This window comes from Larus michahellis, chromosome 4 (assembly GCF_964199755.1).
Source record: "Larus michahellis chromosome 4, bLarMic1.1, whole genome shotgun sequence".
NCBI classification, from domain to species: domain Eukaryota; kingdom Metazoa; phylum Chordata; class Aves; order Charadriiformes; family Laridae; genus Larus; species Larus michahellis.
The window spans coordinates 55,229,904-55,247,799 of NC_133899.1; the positions used below are offsets into that span (position 1 = coordinate 55,229,904).

Sequence of the window (17,896 nt, forward strand, 5' to 3'; positions counted from 1 at the left end):
GGGAAAAAAAAACTCCATGGTGCTCATCCCACAGGCATTGATGGGTTTTGTTGCATAAAAGGTATAGAGAATAACTACGTATCTTTCTCCACCTTCACGAAATAAAAGCTGTGGTACAGGGAAATCAGGAGACCTGTTCAAAGCAACACAAGACTTCTCTGGTGAATTCAAAAGTCAGAATTCAGGCAAGAGTTGTAGTCCCCGTGTTTCAGCTAGGAGACCACCCATCTTCTCCTTTGGCAAACACGAGTGGAAACGTACTTCCATGTTCCACTGTCTGTGACCGTGATAGTTTCCAAGGGGCAGTATGTTGCAACTGGTTTAGTTTTTTAATTTCTTCTCTTCTTCCACAAGTTGCCTATGAAAATCTGCAACACTAGTGCACTATTGCATCGTCCTCATTCAGAGCTCTCTTGAAAACACAATCCCACTCTGATTTCTGGTACAACAACCTCTTGTAATTAGGAACCTGTTATAACTGCTCCTGCAACCAGGCAGGGTGAGAGGAAGAAACGTGTCAGCAGCAAGTGACTCCTTGCATCCACCTGTCTTCACTTGTTGCGGGCACCGACTGTAAGCTTTTAGGGGCAGGGACCATCACTTTCTACAACTGTAAAAGGCTTTGGCCTGTTGGTACTTCTAATCACAGCACTGATGATGTCCCTTCAGAATGCCTGTTTTCAGAAGACTTAAATAACATATATTCTTCACTTCAGTTTTTATGAGTTTTTTAATGCTATGAGAAACAATGAAAATTATTTTTCTGAAGCCTTTCCTCCTCAACTGCAAATAATTCAATTGCAAAAACATCAAGAGGGTAATACCATCCACAGTTAGGGAAAGGCAGTGTTGGATCTCTGCACTTGCTTTGACTCCAACATAACGGATTTAATTTAATAAAATGATAAGATTTTGATAAACCACGGCCGTGTTGTGATGACCTGCTTCTTGGGCATTTCCTTGTTCTTTAGGCAGTTTCATTTGTGTGTGTGCAATCACAGCACCCTCTACTGCCTCTTGCTTAACCTGCAAAAGGACAGCAAACGATGTAAACTCGAAAGAGGACTTTTAGAGTGACTAGACTCTCCGAAGTGTCGTTTTATACATGAAACAAAGCCCCCGCCTTGAGAAGGGAAAAGAAAGAACGTGTTTCGGCTCCGTCTAGAAGGCACTCCCGAGCTCCTGAATTAACAGGATCAGTTCCTCAGGGGCTCAAGCACCCATAGCCTGACCGTTTTTCCCTTTTATCTGTATATAAGGCATTATCTTCCACTTTTGTTAAGTCCCTGGAGGAAAAAGGCATCAATTGTCCTTGTGAGAAACATCAAGAGGCGCTAGATCAAATGGTAATTCTGTGTCTTCCCGCATGAACTAACTGAAAACTCCCTTTCCCGAACCTGCCCCTCAGGAGCTTCAAGTCTGCCGGGGGGGAGGTGTCCTCTCGCCCCACCCAGACGCCGGCTTCCTCTTCCCCGTTCCTTGTGCAACGCTCGGGGCCTCCTTCCTTCCCTCTCCCTTCACCCTGCGAGCCTCCGCCCAGCCGCCGAGCCCCTTTCCCCCGGCCATTTCACCCCCTCGCTGGTAACGCCGGCCCAACCACTTCTCTGCTTTCACGGGGGGCCAACGGGGCGCCCGGGGCCGCCACGGCCGGCGGCCACCACCCGCTGCAGTGACGAGGAGTCCGAGCTGGCCGACCACCCCCCGCCCCTGCGGGGCACAGGCCAGCGCCCCGCTCCTCGGCAGGCCGCGGCCTACTGGCGGCCGAGTCGTTCAGCCCCGCGTCCCGGCCGGCGGGTGACGGGATTCGCCCGCCCGGGGGAGGCGGCCACGGGCCTGCTGGGGTAACGCAGCGTGTGAGGAGGCGCACGGTCACCGTTACCGTGCCGCCGCGGGGGGGTATAACGGGGGGAGCCGTGTAACGGCGGCGGCGGCAGCCGCAGAGCCCGGTGGGGACCGGCGGCTCCTCCTCCTCGGCGGCCGCGCGGAGGGGCGGGGCCGGGGCGGGGCGGCGGCCGCGCGGGGCTGACGTGGCGCTCCCCGGGAGGCGCGTTCCGCCCGCTCCCTTCCTCCCGCCGCGTGCGTGCGTTGCGTGCGTGCGTGCGGCGTTTCCGGCGCGGCGGTGCAGGATGGTGCTGCTGGAGAGCGAGCAGGTCGGGAGGGGCTGGGTGGCCGGGACGGTCCCCGGGCGGTCCCCGCCGTCGCGACTGGCCGCCCGGGCTGTGCCCTGTGGCGGCTGCTGGTGGCGGAGGGGATAAGCCCCGCAAGGCCCTGGGGTGCGGCGGGCCCGCTCTGGGCCGGCCCCTCGCCTGCCCCGGCGGCGGGGGAGGGGAGCCAGCATCGCTGTACCCGGTGACTTGGGCGAGGGAGAGGCAAAAACGCTGGGGCCGCGGCAGGTCTGGCGGGTGTTAGAGCTCGTTTTCCGGCTGGGCCTCGTGTCCCGCAGCTCCTGGGTGGGGAAAACCGGGAGTTCACCGTTCCTTGGTGCTTGTTCCCGCGGAACTGGGGGAGCCCGGCCTGGGGTAACGGCGAGGCCGGGGCTGCTCCACGGGCTTCTCCCTGCGCAGGGTGAAACGCTTGCGAGGTGGCCACGGATGGGGTCTCTTTCTCTTGCAGTTCCTGACAGAGCTTACCAGGCTCTTTCAGAAGTGCAGGACTTCGGGGAGTGTTTTCATAACGCTGAAGAAATGTAAGTTTTAAGTCTGTTGCTCGATTAAAGAGGTGTTCATGTAAATCAAACGTACGGTGTTGTTAGCTTGTATTTTAAAAGATGCGGTTGTAATTCAGAGTATCTGCAAACAAGAGAAATCATATGGACAAATGAATCATCTTAGCTGCAGTATTAATAACCTTGAAGTAAGACTGAGTTTCAAACTGCAGGAAATATTGGAACTTTTAGAGTTATTAAACAATAATTGGAGATCCTTAGATCTCTATAAAAGGAGAATTATAGCGTTGCTGTTGTGTGTCTCTATTTCTCTGGTTTCTGGCTAGCTGGTGCTGCCCGAGAAGTCAAGTGTCCTCGGCTGCAGTTTGACATGCATTTAAAACATACTGCTGCTGGAGCAGGTGGTTCATACAGCATGTCAGGGGAAGGATTTACATTTTTTCCCGGCAGATGTAGTTTATGGAACAGATCCTGGTGGGGTTACAGAGGAAGGGGTCTGTCAGCAATTTGGCAGCAATGTCAGTTCAGATGACCTTAAATTCCAAGGCGTTTTACAGATCTTCTCATGAGCAATTTTTAACATCTCATGTCAGGAAGCATCCAGTGATTTTAGTGAAATATGAATAAACATTCTCTTTCAATACAGATGATGGCCGAACAAAACCAGTCCCACGCAAAGGCCATGTAGAAAGTTTTGAACCAGCAGACAATAAGTGTCTTCTAAGAGCAACTGATGGAAAGAAGAAAATTAGCACAGTGGTAAGTGACAACTTGGATTAGAAGGATTAGTGGCCCTACTTGTCTTTTATTTAATGCCCCATATTTTAAGTGAAATTTGACTTTATATGAATTCCATGAGAACTACCCTCTTCATTCCAGAGAAACCATATGGTAGTTAAACACACAACTGAAGCTGGGATGCTGAAGTGTTACGCTTACCTGAAGTCTTAATACTTACAGTCAGCATTACAAATGGGTCAGTTGTTTATAGTTTTGCTCTGTATGCTGGATTTTGCTTCAAAGTGGTATTGCAGGACAGCAGAAAGGGACCCTGCCTGTTTTCAGCAACCTTGGCTGTTTTGAGTCGGGTGGAATTGTTTGGAGGGAAGGGCAGAGACATGGGCAGAAGGACACAGGGCAGATACGGAACCTGCAGTATGAGGACAAACAGTGTGGCTCTGAGGAGAAGAAAAGTCCTGCACACCTATGCTCAAGCCTCAGGTGACAAAGAGGTAGTTTCTTATAGACCTTGATGGAATTACTGAAGGTCCTTACAATCCAGGAAAGAACCGGATGTTCCCAGGCTGTAAAACAGTAGGAAAGGGATCCTTGTTGCCTGGCAAGAACGTGTAGGTGTGCGTGGACTCTTTTAAGCCTTAATCTTGCTTAGCATACCTATTTTTTTCTCATTTACAGAGCTATTTGTATTTTGGGAAACGTTAACTGAAGTTGAAAAGCTGAAAAGTTGAAAACCACTTTTGTTGTGGTTTAGCCCCAGCTGGGAGCTAGAACCACGCAGCTGCTCACTCCCTCCCCCCAGTTTGGATGGGGGAGAGAATTGGAAGAGTAGGAGTGAGGAAAAAAACCTCATGGATTGAGATAAAGACGGTTTAATAGGTAGAGCAAAAGCCATGCAAGGAAAGCAACACAAGGCATTCGTTCACTGCTTCCCATCACTCAAAATGCACACCACCCCCCCCCCCTTTCTTCTTCCCCCAGCTTTATATACTGAGCACGATGTCCCACGGCATGGAATATCCCTTCGGTCAGTTGGGGTCGGCTGTCCCGGCTGTGTCCCCTCCCGGATTCTTGTGCCCCCTGCATCCTGCTGGCTGGCAGGGCGGTGTGAGGAGCAGAAAAGGCCTTGAGAGCTTAGCAACAACTAAAAACATCAGTGCACTATCGAAAAGTTTTTCTCATCCCAAATCCAAAACATAGCACTATACCAGCTGCCAATAAAAAAGTTAACTCTGTCCCAAATGAAACCACGACAACTTTGAGTGAGAGACTGGGAAAGGCTTTAGCTGACTTCATCTCTCCTCTGTGATGTAACCCAAGGAAAAATGTTACTTAGAGAAATCATTGAGAGAATCTGGGCTGCGACATAGTTTTATGGCCCCACAGGTAAATAAAACCTTCCTTAGAATGTTTCTTCACATTCTTCCCATTTGAAAACACAGGAATTTGGGACAAATGGCCACCAGAGGATTTTGTTAATCGAGTAGGGAGTGTGTTCAGTTTTCTAAATCAGCGAAGTCCTATGACATGTCAGTACAGCCTGCCTTCCACTGAATGTCATGAGTTGATCCAACTGCTGCTAAAAAGACTGGATGGTCGCTGGGGGGTAAACACATACCGATACTTGGTTTGTAATAGTAATAACCAGTGTTCTCTTGGTTAACCTCCAGTATTACTTTTGTAGGTGAGCTCAAAGGAAGTAAATAAATTCCAGATGGTAAGTTTTGTATGCCTTTTATCTTCCTTTTCTGTAGGTATGGGGGAATGGTCAGCTGTGAACGGGTTGATTCAGTGCGGAACTGCCATACAGATTAACCTTGGACTACCCACGTATCTGCGTTTGTTTAAAAAAAAGAAATAAAAATTCCATTGTGTTTTATCTAAGTTTCTGCATTGGTTTAGAAACAATAGTTTCCCAGTGTAGGGTGTAAGAGCATGATTCTCTAACTGAGAAAATGCAGATACCTATTCATTATCAATATATAAAATGTTACCTCTAGTATATTGTCGCTTACATATTTGTTCTTGTAATGGTTCTAATTGTTTTTGCAGGCATATTCAAATTTGCTGAGAGCTAACATGGATGGCTTGAAGAAAAAAGACAAGAAAAGCAAAAACAAGAAGAGTAAAGCAACACAGTGACGGAGCAGTGTCCTACCATCACTATAACAGACTTGACCCTTGCTCAAAGCAAAGTCCATTTCTTTTTGAGTTACCACTTGTCTTTGGCTTTCCTTCCAGCAGGATACTGGGATGTTATCAGTACTTTTGTTTAAACTGAGAGCAGAAGGTGCTTTCTCTGGATTGTTGTACGGCAGCAGTATTTACAGGGTTATACTGAAATAGCTTTACACTCAGCTGCCAACTAGTTTTGTACTTATACTGCTGTTTGTTTTGTATTATACAAGTGGGCAATGTAAAAAACCTGTCTGGGGGGTAACGTGGGGTGAAGAGAAATGCACTGTGCCAGGAGCAAAGTGAGACCAGAGCAGGAGTCTCCGTGACAGATGCCCAGTTTTATAGATAAGCCTCAGTAGTACTAGGGAAGGTGGGTGCCAACATATTATCAGGAACAGCAGCTTTCCTGTTTCTGTCTTATTTTGAGGGACGCGCCTACGTGATGCAGTGCAGATACCCCTAAGGCTCTTTCAAAGCCAGGCAGCTGTGCCGTTGCTCCATGCTTATCCAGCTGTGCTGACCCTGGCTCAGGCTGGGGGGAGGGCAGGCCTCTGTATCATGTTCCCTTCAGAAAATGCTCATGTCTCCTAAACTTTTTCTTTTAAAGCTTCATCCTTTAGTATATTCAGGGATCTGAATTTCCCCATACTTCACATCTTAAAGTAGCTCCTTCATTTGAGCAGATGTAAAAGACAAATACTTAATTGTTTCTATTAAAGACAATGAAAAATGGATTTAATTGTAATGACTGATGTGACTTATCTTAGTGAATGGCTGGGCATAGTATGGTTATCTGTGCCTTCAGGACCGACTCCCCTCATGCTACTTTGTATGTTGCTCAGAAGTTCTTGTGTTTGTCTTTAAAGTTACCTCTTTACATATTTTAACTTTGCCCTCCTCTTTACGACAAGAAAAGGGCAGGAAAAGTAAGTAGTATTTCTTAATGCAATAAGCCTGCAGTGCTAAAGGCAATCATTTGAGTTAAAGGAAAAAAAAAACCACAAGAGTAAGCTGTTTAAACAGAAGGTACCAGGTGGGGAGGGAGGGTAAACACCAGTGTATTTCCACAAATCCCTGACATTTTTTTCCTGCATATTTGCTCCAGTATTATAAGCAATTCGATGTGAAATACAATGCATAGTTAACTATGGCTGCTGTAACTCATCTTCAGATTTACTCAGCTTCGTTTGTCTTGATGGGGTTGTGTTATAGCTCAGCTTCAAGAAGATAATTACAACATTGCCATCATTACTATGACTTTAACTTCAAACTTAATCAGACAACCCAAGTGAAGAAAGCTAGTTCAAAACTTTGGTTATGACTCTAGCACACGCAGGTTACTGTTTCTCTTAAAAGTCTTCATTTTAGGTCTGAAACACGTTTTTCATGTATCTGATCTTATTTCATCTCCCAGGAAGCCACTGCTTGATTTTAATGCAAAAGTAGAGGCAGGACAAGTATACGCAGCCAGGCTTGCAACAACTCAAGTTAAAAGCTATTCTCTCTTATATAGAAATTAAACCAATAGGTTTATTAAAAAACAAACACAAAAAGCTTGCACTACACATTTCAAGAAGGCTCGGTAGCCAAACCTTTTATTACGTAAAAACCCTTCTTCAAAAAAGTTTAAAACAGTTACAGCTGAAGATAATTCATCTTCTCTAATCCTTGAACTGAGTTTCTCATTTCAGTACTACTGTTGCATATTGACATAAAAGGCATTCTGAAACTATGTAAAAAGAGAAAGCAGTTTTACACCTGCACAGCTGATATGCCTTTTTTGTGGCATAAGGGGACAAGAATTACATGATAATACGTATCTCCAGCTGTAGTCAAACTTGCTCTTTAAGTGCCTATAAAACATTTATTTCCACTTTTTGACATAAATTTACAGTTTTATGTTACATATGAAATTCAGTCTGGACACATAAAGAAGCATCAGTTGCCTGTCTTGCATTGTTACAGCTTTTTGAAATTCCTTCAACAAAACACTGTTGTCTCTTAATGAAAGCATCCCATAAAAGATGCTTTAAGTACTAAAACAAAACTTTGTATTCATCTCGGTAACTGTACAGGATAAGCACAGGAACCCTGCAGAAGGAAGGAAAAGAGAATATTTTTAAACTTTGAAACTGCAGGTTCAAAAGCTGTGGCAAATCTTAGCAACAAGCTAGAAAGAAAGGTTCGCTAGAACAGCAGGAAGTTTTAGTTCCTTTGTGGCTGCAATTCCCCCCTTGATTCTCTTTCCATTTATCTAGCCTGTTTAGTTTTCATTCAGTGATGTTGAAGGCTTATGGCTAAGCAGCGTTTTGTGTGCAGGCATCAAATGGGAAAGGAAGACTTTGTCAGGGACTGCATTACATTCATATCCAACACGGTGTGGAGCATTATTCATATGCAGTAGTTGGGTTTTGTTGCTTACAGCCTTGCAAGCTCCAGGAAGAAAAAAAAAAAATAATTCATTTGATACTTAGTTGCCTTAGTGAACATTAGCAGACCTGAAGCAGTTTTGGTGCATCAAAGTCAATTTTTAGTCTCATTTTAAGATTAAGTAGTACCTTCAAGCTGAACACAGGTTTAAGAAAATGCATGTTAAATGAAGCCCACAATAGGGCATAAACACCCAGCTATCACTTAACTGTACCAGTACACACAAGAGTTGAAGATTTGCGGCTTAAAACTAGATGTGCCCAGACTATCAGGTTTCAGCCTCGCCAGAATCCAACAAGGAGACTAGGAGTCGAACATAAATGTTTTTATGCTTAAAAGACAGAAACAGGCTTTACAGTACACACTGGGAGAGCATGCCTTGTGTTTGCTTAAAGATGGGCTGTCTGTCATCTGTGCCAGATTCCCATTGTACTCCTTTAGAGCAGGAGGAATTCAATGTGCTCCAGAGTTTTAAAAGGCACGCCGAGTCCCCTCCACGAGAAAAGGAGGTCACTGTGTAGTAGAACAGCAGTATACCTGAATGGATATAGTCGTTTGCTTTTCGTTTTTATGAACAAAGCAGCAAATGAGATAATAATGGGGATACATTTTAGAATTTCTTAATTTATAAAAATTAAGAATTTACATGACCAAAAATGAGTATTTTACCACAAGTGAGGATTAGATGTCTGGTAAAATCCTACCATTTTGTTTCATGTTAGCGAAAAAATAGTACCCAAGGAAGTACACACATTTCCTGAACAGTTCTTTTTCCCTCAGGGAGAGGGAAAGGGGAGGACAAATTAAGAGCAGCTTATTTATTAAAATCTGAATGCAAAAAATAATTGAGATGTCTTATGTAACTTAAGAACTTAACAAAATTTACCTCTTTTCCATTTTGATACTGTAAATTTCATCACAAATTGCTTGTAAGTATGAACATCTCTGTTTTGGCCATCGTGACATCAGTTGTCTCACAGCAGCATCAAAGGCTTGTCTATCTCCATCAAACTAAGAAAAAAAAAATTGACAAGGAACCATGATACAGTCTCATTCTCTTTGAAGGAAATACTTCTGATTGGATTCAGTCTTATGAACATTGTGTAATGTCAATGCTCCTTAATTAAACATGTTATTAAAAAGGTTTCAAACAAAATCCATACAAACAACATGTGCAACTTGATTTTTTAATTTTTGGGGTTTTTTTTTAAGAAAATGAATGAAGAATTTAGTGATCAGTTTCTTAACACAGATAGTTCAGCAATAAAAAGGCGTAAGCAACGAAAAGGGCTCTATCAGTTTTGCGATGCTTGACAGAATATGAGAACTGGCGTAGGGGTAGTCAAAAGTGAACGATGCAAGCTGATAGTGCACATTTTTTATTTTAATTTTTTTTATTTTTAAAGTAAAAGGTGATAAATTATCTCCATGATTTGGATAGACTGGATGAACCAAGTATTTTGAAAATATTTCCAAATGTTTCACTGGGGTCTGATGACCAGACAAGCACTGCGTCAGAGCAGCAGCTGTAAGGTGTGAAAGTCCTACATCCGGTTCCAGGCAGGATGCCATTCTCAAGTTTGCTTTTTTGGGCCATGGGGAGGTGTCCATCTCTCCAATAAGAACTTCTGACTTTAAAGCTACTGTTGTCACTGGAGGAAAGAAAAGAACTTTGTCTTTGGTGGGTTTTTTTCCCCCCTTATCGAGCAGTTTCTGAATTGTTAAGAGTGTCAATGTAATGGTTATACATCCCTTTTTTATTTTGGCTTCACTAAGAGATGTTTCAGCTACTGTACTCAAAACAATTCCCTCTGTGTTTTGGGTCCTCCTTCACTAAGCTTCGAGAAACACCTTTGTTGAAACTGCTATTAGTGCTTATTGGTTTCTGAAAACGAGCAGTAAGACTTAATTTCAGTTAATTATTCCTGGAAATAAAAACAGCTTTGGATTAGGACTTCCTAATGGTGTCTTGTGTAATTTGGGTATTCAACAAAAAGATTTTTATAGCCTCAGTCAAGCTCCTTGGGTAAAGAAAAAAAATCCTTTCAAGTTTTAAAGCCTAATTCAAACTCCTTGAAGGAGAAAAACGACAATGGCTGAATTTTATGTTCCACCTCATTAGGAACAGAATTTATCATCTATTGTTCAATTAGAGTTTCAACAACACTACTTAACTGCTTACCTTTAATGATAAGAAGGGCATCACAGTTGCTTTTGGCAGATCTACCTGCAAAAACGTTATCAAGAAATCAATACTTCTCAAGTTCTTCTGTTACCAGTTTGCCAACTGGAGATTAGGTGTACTTAAGGGAGTCAGACTTTGCCAAAGAAGCAATTGTGCTCATAGAACTGTGAGTCTACCAAGCTTTTAAACTTGCTCTGCTCATGACAGATTCCACTATGGGAAGTTCCAAATAGGCGTAGGCAAATAGGCAGTATGCTTCCTGAAAAGCATATACCATTTTGAAGTTCTTTGTGACATGGTCAGTGAAGTCCAAAAGCTATATACAAACAACAGCTACGCTGGTTTAAATATAAGAGCAAATCAACAGCTACGCTGGTTTAAATAGGAGAGCAAATCTCTTTTGCTCTTACAAGTTATTAAATCCACCACAGTAGTTAGCGTAAGTACAGATTAAGAATTTACAACTAAATACTTGTTAAATTTTGTTCTATGAAACTGTCCAATACACACAATTTGAGATACTTTTCAAGCATTAAAGAAACATGCCACGGCTCTCATTTAAGCAGAAGTTTGTTTCATTTGGTATCTCTAAAGTGAGGCTATTGGCAGTAGTTTGTTCCAGACAGCAACTGCATCATCCAATTCAATTAAGAATTTGAAAGTAATTCAGGATTCTGACAAATACTTACTGCTAAAATCTCAATCTCACTTGTTTTCTGTTGCAGGCTAGAAATGAATGTCTGAAGTCTTGTTTGCACCTGCCAAGAAAAGACGGGCAAAAGTAAAATACACTGCTTCTGTGACACAGGTTGGGAACACTTACTTTCTATTTCATAGATGATGAGAACAGAGGAGGCTGCACCTAACATGAGATGTAAACTACATCGTATTTAAACCAAAATTCACATTTAATATAATTTTCAGGAACAACTCCACAACAATCCTTGAAGAGCAGACAGGAAGGAGACTGGGGCTGAGCCACTCTTGCAGCAATGGTAAAGATTTGATAATACTGGTATGGTAGTAAAGCAGATAGAACTGCATGTTACAATGTGAATTCCCACAAACGTGGTGAAAAACTGCATTTCTGTTTCTGGGTGTTAGATAACTTTTCAGAGGAATGTCAGAACCTGTGGCTGGATACAGTGAATCACCTCTAGCTGAAGAAAGATTTGAAAACCAAACCAAAGTATGGGCCATGCCTGCTAACACTTTTTTCCAGAGCAAGCTGTAACCCTGCAAAGACAGCACTTTACAAAATGTAGCAGCAGCCTTGCACTGCATTGTATTTTGTACCTTAGAGAGAAGCTTTTGTATATTAAAAACATGAAAGCAGAACGTCCGATTAGCTCAAAGCTCAGAGAATAATATCCACTTCTTTATTTGGGTGCCAAGAACTATTTATAGGGGGCATTTTTTGTTGCACACCCGAATTTCAACTGAGAAGGGGATAAGGTTACAGTTCTGTTTTACTATGTACTCTAAGTATCTTGAAGCCAATAGTCCTAAATGAGCAAATTCTGACCTTTGTTTCTAGCATCATTTAATCTTTCCTGCATTATATTATAGCATATTTTAGGCAGGTTTTTGTTGCTTTGGTTGTTTTTTTTTTTAAATTTGCAATTTTTTCTTAGGCCTTTAGTTTGAGACAACAGAATGAGATTTATGTGTCACAAACATGTTGCAAATTAAAAGTATGCTGAACTTGCACTTTTAACACGCTTCAGCATTTATAAAAGAATGGAAAATTCCAGAACCATGGTTCCTACTAAAGTAAGATTTCTAGCCTATATATGTACAATGATGGCTGAGCCACAACAATGTCACAGATAATCCCCACGATCCGAAACGTTAAATAAAGGGGGTCTTTGCCTTCAACCTTTTGTGTTGTTCATCATCTACTTTATGAATAAATAACAAACAAGATGTTAGGTGATAGTGAAAATATGAATCCTACCATTCCTTAACTTTAAGTGTCGCTTCTTAATACTTATTTGATGTGCATGTACCTGAATTTCTTGACGACGCCTGGCACTGGCAGATAATTTTTCAGGAGCTATAACACTAACATTAGGTACTACAAGAGTTCCATGCGATTCAAACACACCTAAAATGCAAACATAGTTTTAGATTATATTTTTCCTTATACAAGAAGTAGGAAGAAACAGAAAATTCAAAAATATTAATAAACTCAGGTTCAAAAAGCTGCTAAAAACCCCCAAAGTCAGTCAAGTAGATAGGATAATAAAACATGTGCATGTAAATTCTCAAATGCTCAGTGCTCACTTATGACTTTGAAAGACTAGTTGCTAAGAATAAGAAATCTGGTATTTTACATCAGCATTCCCTGAAAATAATAAAAGGTTCCAAATGGCTTATGGGAGGAAGTGTTTCTTAAAAAAAAAAAGTAATCACCACCCACTATATGAGTACTTAATAAAATAATTATCAAAAATGGCAAAGTATCCACACAAAGAGTATTTACTTATTTTTTGTCTACAAATTTCTACTGTCGGATTAAGGAGTGCAAATCTGTAGCTAGAAATGTAAAGGTGTTTTCATTTGAAGAAAAAAAAAAAATCTTAGTAGAACAGCAGGTCTCAACACTGTACCAATCACAAATGACAGGTCACGACATTTTTCATCAAGATGACATTTAATTTCTCCTCAGCTAGGAAACGTTAGTGATTTTTGGCCTCCTCATCCTCCCCAAATCACTGCATCAATGAATGCTTGTATGGGGAATATTCTGTCTGTTGGCCTAAGCACTTATTTTATTAGTTTGGGAGAAAAATTCAGTTTTAGATCACTTGGAACAACATTTGAGATTAGGAGGAAGTGTCTAACCAGAAGCACAGCTAGAAAACATTTTCTTGCTCTGACTTTGGTGATGCTTCTAAAATGAATGTTCCAGCAGTATTTTCTTATAATACAGTTTTTAAGCAGAAAGGGAAAGAGATTGTATGTTCTATAACTAGAGACTAAATACCTGAATTATTAGTAAATGATCCCTTTTGATTTGGTACTGAAAGACTATCCGGGGTTTCTCTAAAAATAAACAAAGCTAGTTAGGGAAACAAATTTACAATACTGAAGAAATACTGTAATAATACATGGTTTCAGATTATCACACAAACCATACTTATTTAATTCCAACAGACAAAGAAATTTATGGAGACATCCCAGCACATATCTGCAGATTAAATTCTATTCTGGAACAGACAGGAAATCATACAAAATTACATTACAAAATCTGATCTAGATGCAATTTTTATGTTTCCTATGGATATGAAAAAATATGCTCTCCATCATGGAAGAGTGATTTAGATCCTAATACCAGAATGTATTATGAGAATATTCTCTCTAAATTCTTGATTTAATCTATAATTTCTTACAGGTTTCTGTGAGATAATACTAACGTATCAAAGTAGTATTTATATTTAAGATCACACATATTCAAAGAAGCTTTAAATTACTAGTTTGGACCCCTTTGCTTTCCACATTCATGATTCATTAACAAAGAAATTTGCCAGTGTTACTACAATCATAATTACTGCATTTCTCTGTTTAGTATTACTAAATACAGGTTTTTCCTCTATTCTGTTTCTCAGGATCTAGAAATAAGTTAACTCATAGAAAGAATGATTTTCTTTCACAGCTTCTAATAGATCCTGTAGCTCTGTCACAAAACACACCAGAATCAGGTTAGTTCCAAAGTTAAATGCCAAGACTTGCTGAGGCCAGACAAAAGAGATGGAAGAGGTGGGTAGCAGGAGACGTCAGCCGCTTGCACAAACTACTGCTCGAGTTAAGCATTTCTCAGCTTAACAATTTCCTTAATTGTTGGGAAAAAAAAATGGAAATCCTTAATTTCCTTAATTTTCTGTTCAGAAATGCTATGGATGTCAAATCTGTTAGTTTCTGAAATCAAGTTTGTATGAAAAAGCCACATCTGTTCCTGCTGCCACTACATACATACATATGTACACACATATAAATATATATAGATGTGTTTGTAATTATGTATTTACAAAGGGATATGAGTGAATAACAGTTACGCTGCTTATGCACACAGGCGTGACTGTAGCCTCTCCTGTGATATCCATACTAACTTCTATTTGTGACAATAAATAGTAATTTCAACAAAGATAGGATGATGGGGTGTTGTGTACCCTGAGCCTTTGCCGGGTGTTACTTTCACTTGTGCCAGCCAAAGTGTAGAGGTGTGTTACAATTAACACCTTCACTTTTACCGTATCAACACAGCTTCAGAATGAAAGGGATTTGCCGCTTTAATTCTTTGATTACACAGTACATGACCGTAATGGATGTCTGGTCAGTAGCAGGGACTTGCAGGCAATCCTGCCAGACAAGCAGTACTGGTGTTCTAGTAGCGTTTGAGCTGGATAACTGCAAGACCTTTTAATTTATAAAGGACTATGGACGTTTGAATGTAACAGCAGCTAGGGAAGAATCAGTCTCTTTCTTAATCCCACTAAAATTCTATAACCAAGCCTTTTGCTTTTTTCCCCTCCTCAAAAGGAATTCAGCAAAGCTCTTATTCTTTATCAAACAAAATCAAGGTTTAACTGAGCATATCTTAAAATTATTTCATTAAAACAAACATACATTCACCTCTGATTTTGACGATTCACGTTGACATGTTATGCTACTTACCTACTACATCTTTCGTCACAGATTTTAGTTTTCAGTTTCTGGATCAGGTGATCTACTAAGTCAGATTCTAAAATCCTTTTCTCCGTCTGTCTGTCTTTCTCAAAGGATTTCACCTATGATGTAGTTCAGTGGTTCTTAAGATTGTTGATTCTTAAAATGGCATACGAATACACTTATCAAATTTAATCAAAACCAAACCGGATTATTCATCCATTGGAGGTGAAGCAGTCAAAGGTAGGAAGCTATCATCATTACCAATCAATCACTGCCAATTAAATCTTTGATTAGATTTTTATTTTGTTTTTCAACCAACTAATTTCTCTGCATTCCCAAAGCTTAAACTAGTTTGGCTACTTATATTTACTATGTGATAATTAATTTTTTAACAGAATAGCCTATAGGTACAAATACCATATTAATAGCAGCATATTTGGTTTGGAGCTTTTTTTTTTTAGTTAAGAATTAGGTTAGAATAAGGCTTGCCTTTCAGTTTGCAATAGTTAGACTCTGCTCCATCTTTACTGGAAAGATATTAATCAGTAACACCACCACTAACCTCATTAGCATGCTCTTTGCTAGTTTTGCTTCAATAAAGCCGTATTTAAAAAAACGCTCTGCAATAGTCTTGTGGAAGACATTGATATATCGCATTCTCATCATCAAAATCTACTTGCTCATAGTTATTGCACAGTTATTTGCTGTTAAAATGACTGTTGAGAAATATAAGTTGTTTAGCTTAAGTTTCAGAATAAAAAATTACTTAGGGTTATAACATGGTGTGATTTATGCCATTTGCTTAGCTTTACTTAGCAGAAGTAGCTAGATTTGCAGAAGCCTTTAGGCTGCAATAGAGTTAATTTTCTTAGTAATTTTCCTAGCAGCTGGTACAGATTGCAAGGGTGTAGTGTGCGCAACTCCTTGAATGCTGTGTGAATGCTCGGGCAGCAGCTTCTCCTTTAACAATGAGAAGGAGAGTGAATAACAACTGAAAAATATTTCAGTAATACACATAGGCTAGGTATGCCACAATCTGTCAAATGATTACTTTTTTTTCAGTCAAAGAATCAATCTTTATTCAAAGAATAATAACCTTTTTCGTAATCAAGATTATTTAAAAACTTTTAACTTCTAAAAAGGTACCAGAACCACAGGCTGCAGAGCACAGAAGGTGGTAGTTCATGTTGTGACACAGTCCAGTCTTTCCATCTTGACCTTATCTTTCAGAGATAAGGAATGTGGTTCAGACTCTGCCTGTTTAAACTACTTGGATTTTTTTAGATTTACATTTTAGTTTGTTTGGGTTTTTTTGTGGGTTTTTTTTTTTTGGTGTAACATGGAAAGATGACTTAGTCAACTAATTAATTTTGTAGATTCAAAGAAATCAGAGACAACAGAAACCTTTTTCCCGGTTCAAGGAGGCCTGTGAGTAACGGTGTTACAGAGGGATAAAAACCAGGCTACTTCATAACTTTCTACTACTTAGCAACTGAAACTGTATTTACCTGAAATTCCATCTACTTAAATACTTTATTGAAAATAATCATGATCTTAAAGGAAAAAAAAGAAACGTAGAACCACAGCTTATAAATCTGAAACATCGTCAAGCATCCTCTGGTCCCACACTTACCTTCACATGACTTCCTTCTTTATCTGACACAAGAGCCACATATGTAATCCCAGAGCATCTGCAATACTGCTGCAGTTCTTCCTGAGACTAAAATGGGAACAGGGGAAGGGGAATGAGACAGAAATTTTCAGATCATAAAATGATCACTTAAGTAATCAAAGTCTCCTGTCCTTCATTAAAATAACTTGATATGCAGCAGTTACACCAGTTATATAAGCTTCTGAGAGAGGAAAGCTTTAACAACAACTCCAGGAGGTGAAACTTCATTATGCTTGTATTTATCCACCTAATGCTCCTTAAAAATCGAAATCTAAGCCTACACTAGACAGAGAGAATGCCTAGGCCCTGCAGTCCTAGTTCCCACATGGAAGGGGCTAGCTGGAGCTAGAAGTGCCGGTCTAGATAACTAAAGATGCGCAATGTAACGTCAATCAAACAGTTACCACCCCACCATCTGCAACTTTCAGTCATAGCTCAGTCCTGCATGACTGGTACTCTGTCATGAAAGCTGACTCCAGCTGTGTTTCATGTAAACCTGAGGCCGACTTACATCATCCTCAGTGCTGAGCTTACTGAAGGGCTCGCTCTGCTGACTTAGCAGTGGGTCGCATTAGTGCTGCAGTAGACAGTGTCAGTAACTACCTAAATCTTCATTCCTTAAGAATTGCAAAAAGAAGAGAACCCAGGATGATCATAGGAAAAGCACAAAGATCTGGATTTTCTTCAATTCTGAAGGACTGAAACTGTCAAAAATGTTATGCCAAAAGATTATAAAAGAAGTCAGGCAATTAAGTGAGTGAGCTCAAAACTGTCTGCTCTGCAGCGCATGACTCAGAACGGACAACTGCACCATGCTTCTTTTGTTAGTCACCAACTGGCATACTTAAAGGTGAACCAGTTTCGTAATACTCAGATAACTGGGATTTCAGCATTGCCGTGTAGCTGACTACTCCAGTGAGGCAGTAGTGGCTAAAGGTCTCCGTGGTTTCAACTGGAGGAAAGAGGGCAGAACTCAGCTTGCCACTCTCTCTCCTTCCTACCATGCATCTACTACATGGGGACCCCAGAGCATATATAATAGCTCAGTTCACTAAACTGCTTTTCTAACAGTAGAATGATGTCAATATTCCCTCTGAACCTGACAGTCTTCAGCCATCTGGATGTGTTTAAAAGTTGATGCTACTGTTCTGTTCCAGATGTGCCCTTTATTAAGGATTAACTCATGAATTCAGGGATGCCACTTGCAGCCCTCACTGAAAGGAAAACTTATTGCCTTCACTGGTACAAAATATGCTTCTACTTTGAAGCATCCTCACTTCACTTAATTGGAGCTAAAGGGACTCATTTTAAATTCATTATGTGACTTTCCTCCTTGATTTCAATAGGCCTTGGACTC

At 40.7% G+C, this 17,896-nt stretch overlaps 2 protein-coding genes across 7 annotated transcripts in view; one reads left to right on the forward strand and one right to left on the reverse strand.

The window, feature by feature from the left end:
* The first annotated feature begins 1,996 nt into the window (after positions 1–1,996).
* SRP14 (signal recognition particle 14) lies at positions 1,997–8,039 on the forward strand. Its single transcript, XM_074584966.1, has 5 exons — positions 1,997–2,150; positions 2,614–2,686; positions 3,312–3,424; positions 5,088–5,120; positions 5,456–8,039. Exons 1-5 carry the CDS (start codon positions 2,127–2,129, stop codon positions 5,543–5,545), a joined length of 333 nt encoding a protein of 110 aa, XP_074441067.1. The 5' UTR covers positions 1,997–2,126; the 3' UTR covers positions 5,546–8,039.
* EIF2AK4 (eukaryotic translation initiation factor 2 alpha kinase 4) overlaps positions 7,145–17,896 on the reverse strand; it is a 42,191-nt gene continuing 31,439 nt past the window's right edge. For 2 of the 6 annotated variants that reach the window (XR_012586728.1, XM_074584963.1), the window contains exons 32-39: positions 16,501–16,587; positions 14,874–14,986; positions 13,186–13,244; positions 12,206–12,303; positions 10,886–10,954; positions 10,194–10,238; positions 8,898–9,022; positions 7,145–7,672 (exon numbers count right to left, since the gene is read on the reverse strand). Coding sequence is in view for 2 of the 6 variants with exons in the window: in XM_074584963.1 (XP_074441064.1) it covers positions 7,618–7,672; positions 8,898–9,022; positions 10,194–10,238; positions 10,886–10,954; positions 12,206–12,303; positions 13,186–13,244; positions 14,874–14,986; positions 16,501–16,587 (651 nt within the window). In the remaining 4 variants the exon portion in view is untranslated. Of the gene's footprint in view, positions 7,673–8,897; positions 9,023–10,193; positions 10,239–10,885; positions 10,955–12,205; positions 12,304–13,185; positions 13,245–14,873; positions 14,987–16,500; positions 16,588–17,896 lie in introns of those variants that run through there. The other 4 variants (XR_012586729.1, XR_012586726.1, XR_012586727.1 and 1 more) reach the window with 3 other exon arrangements.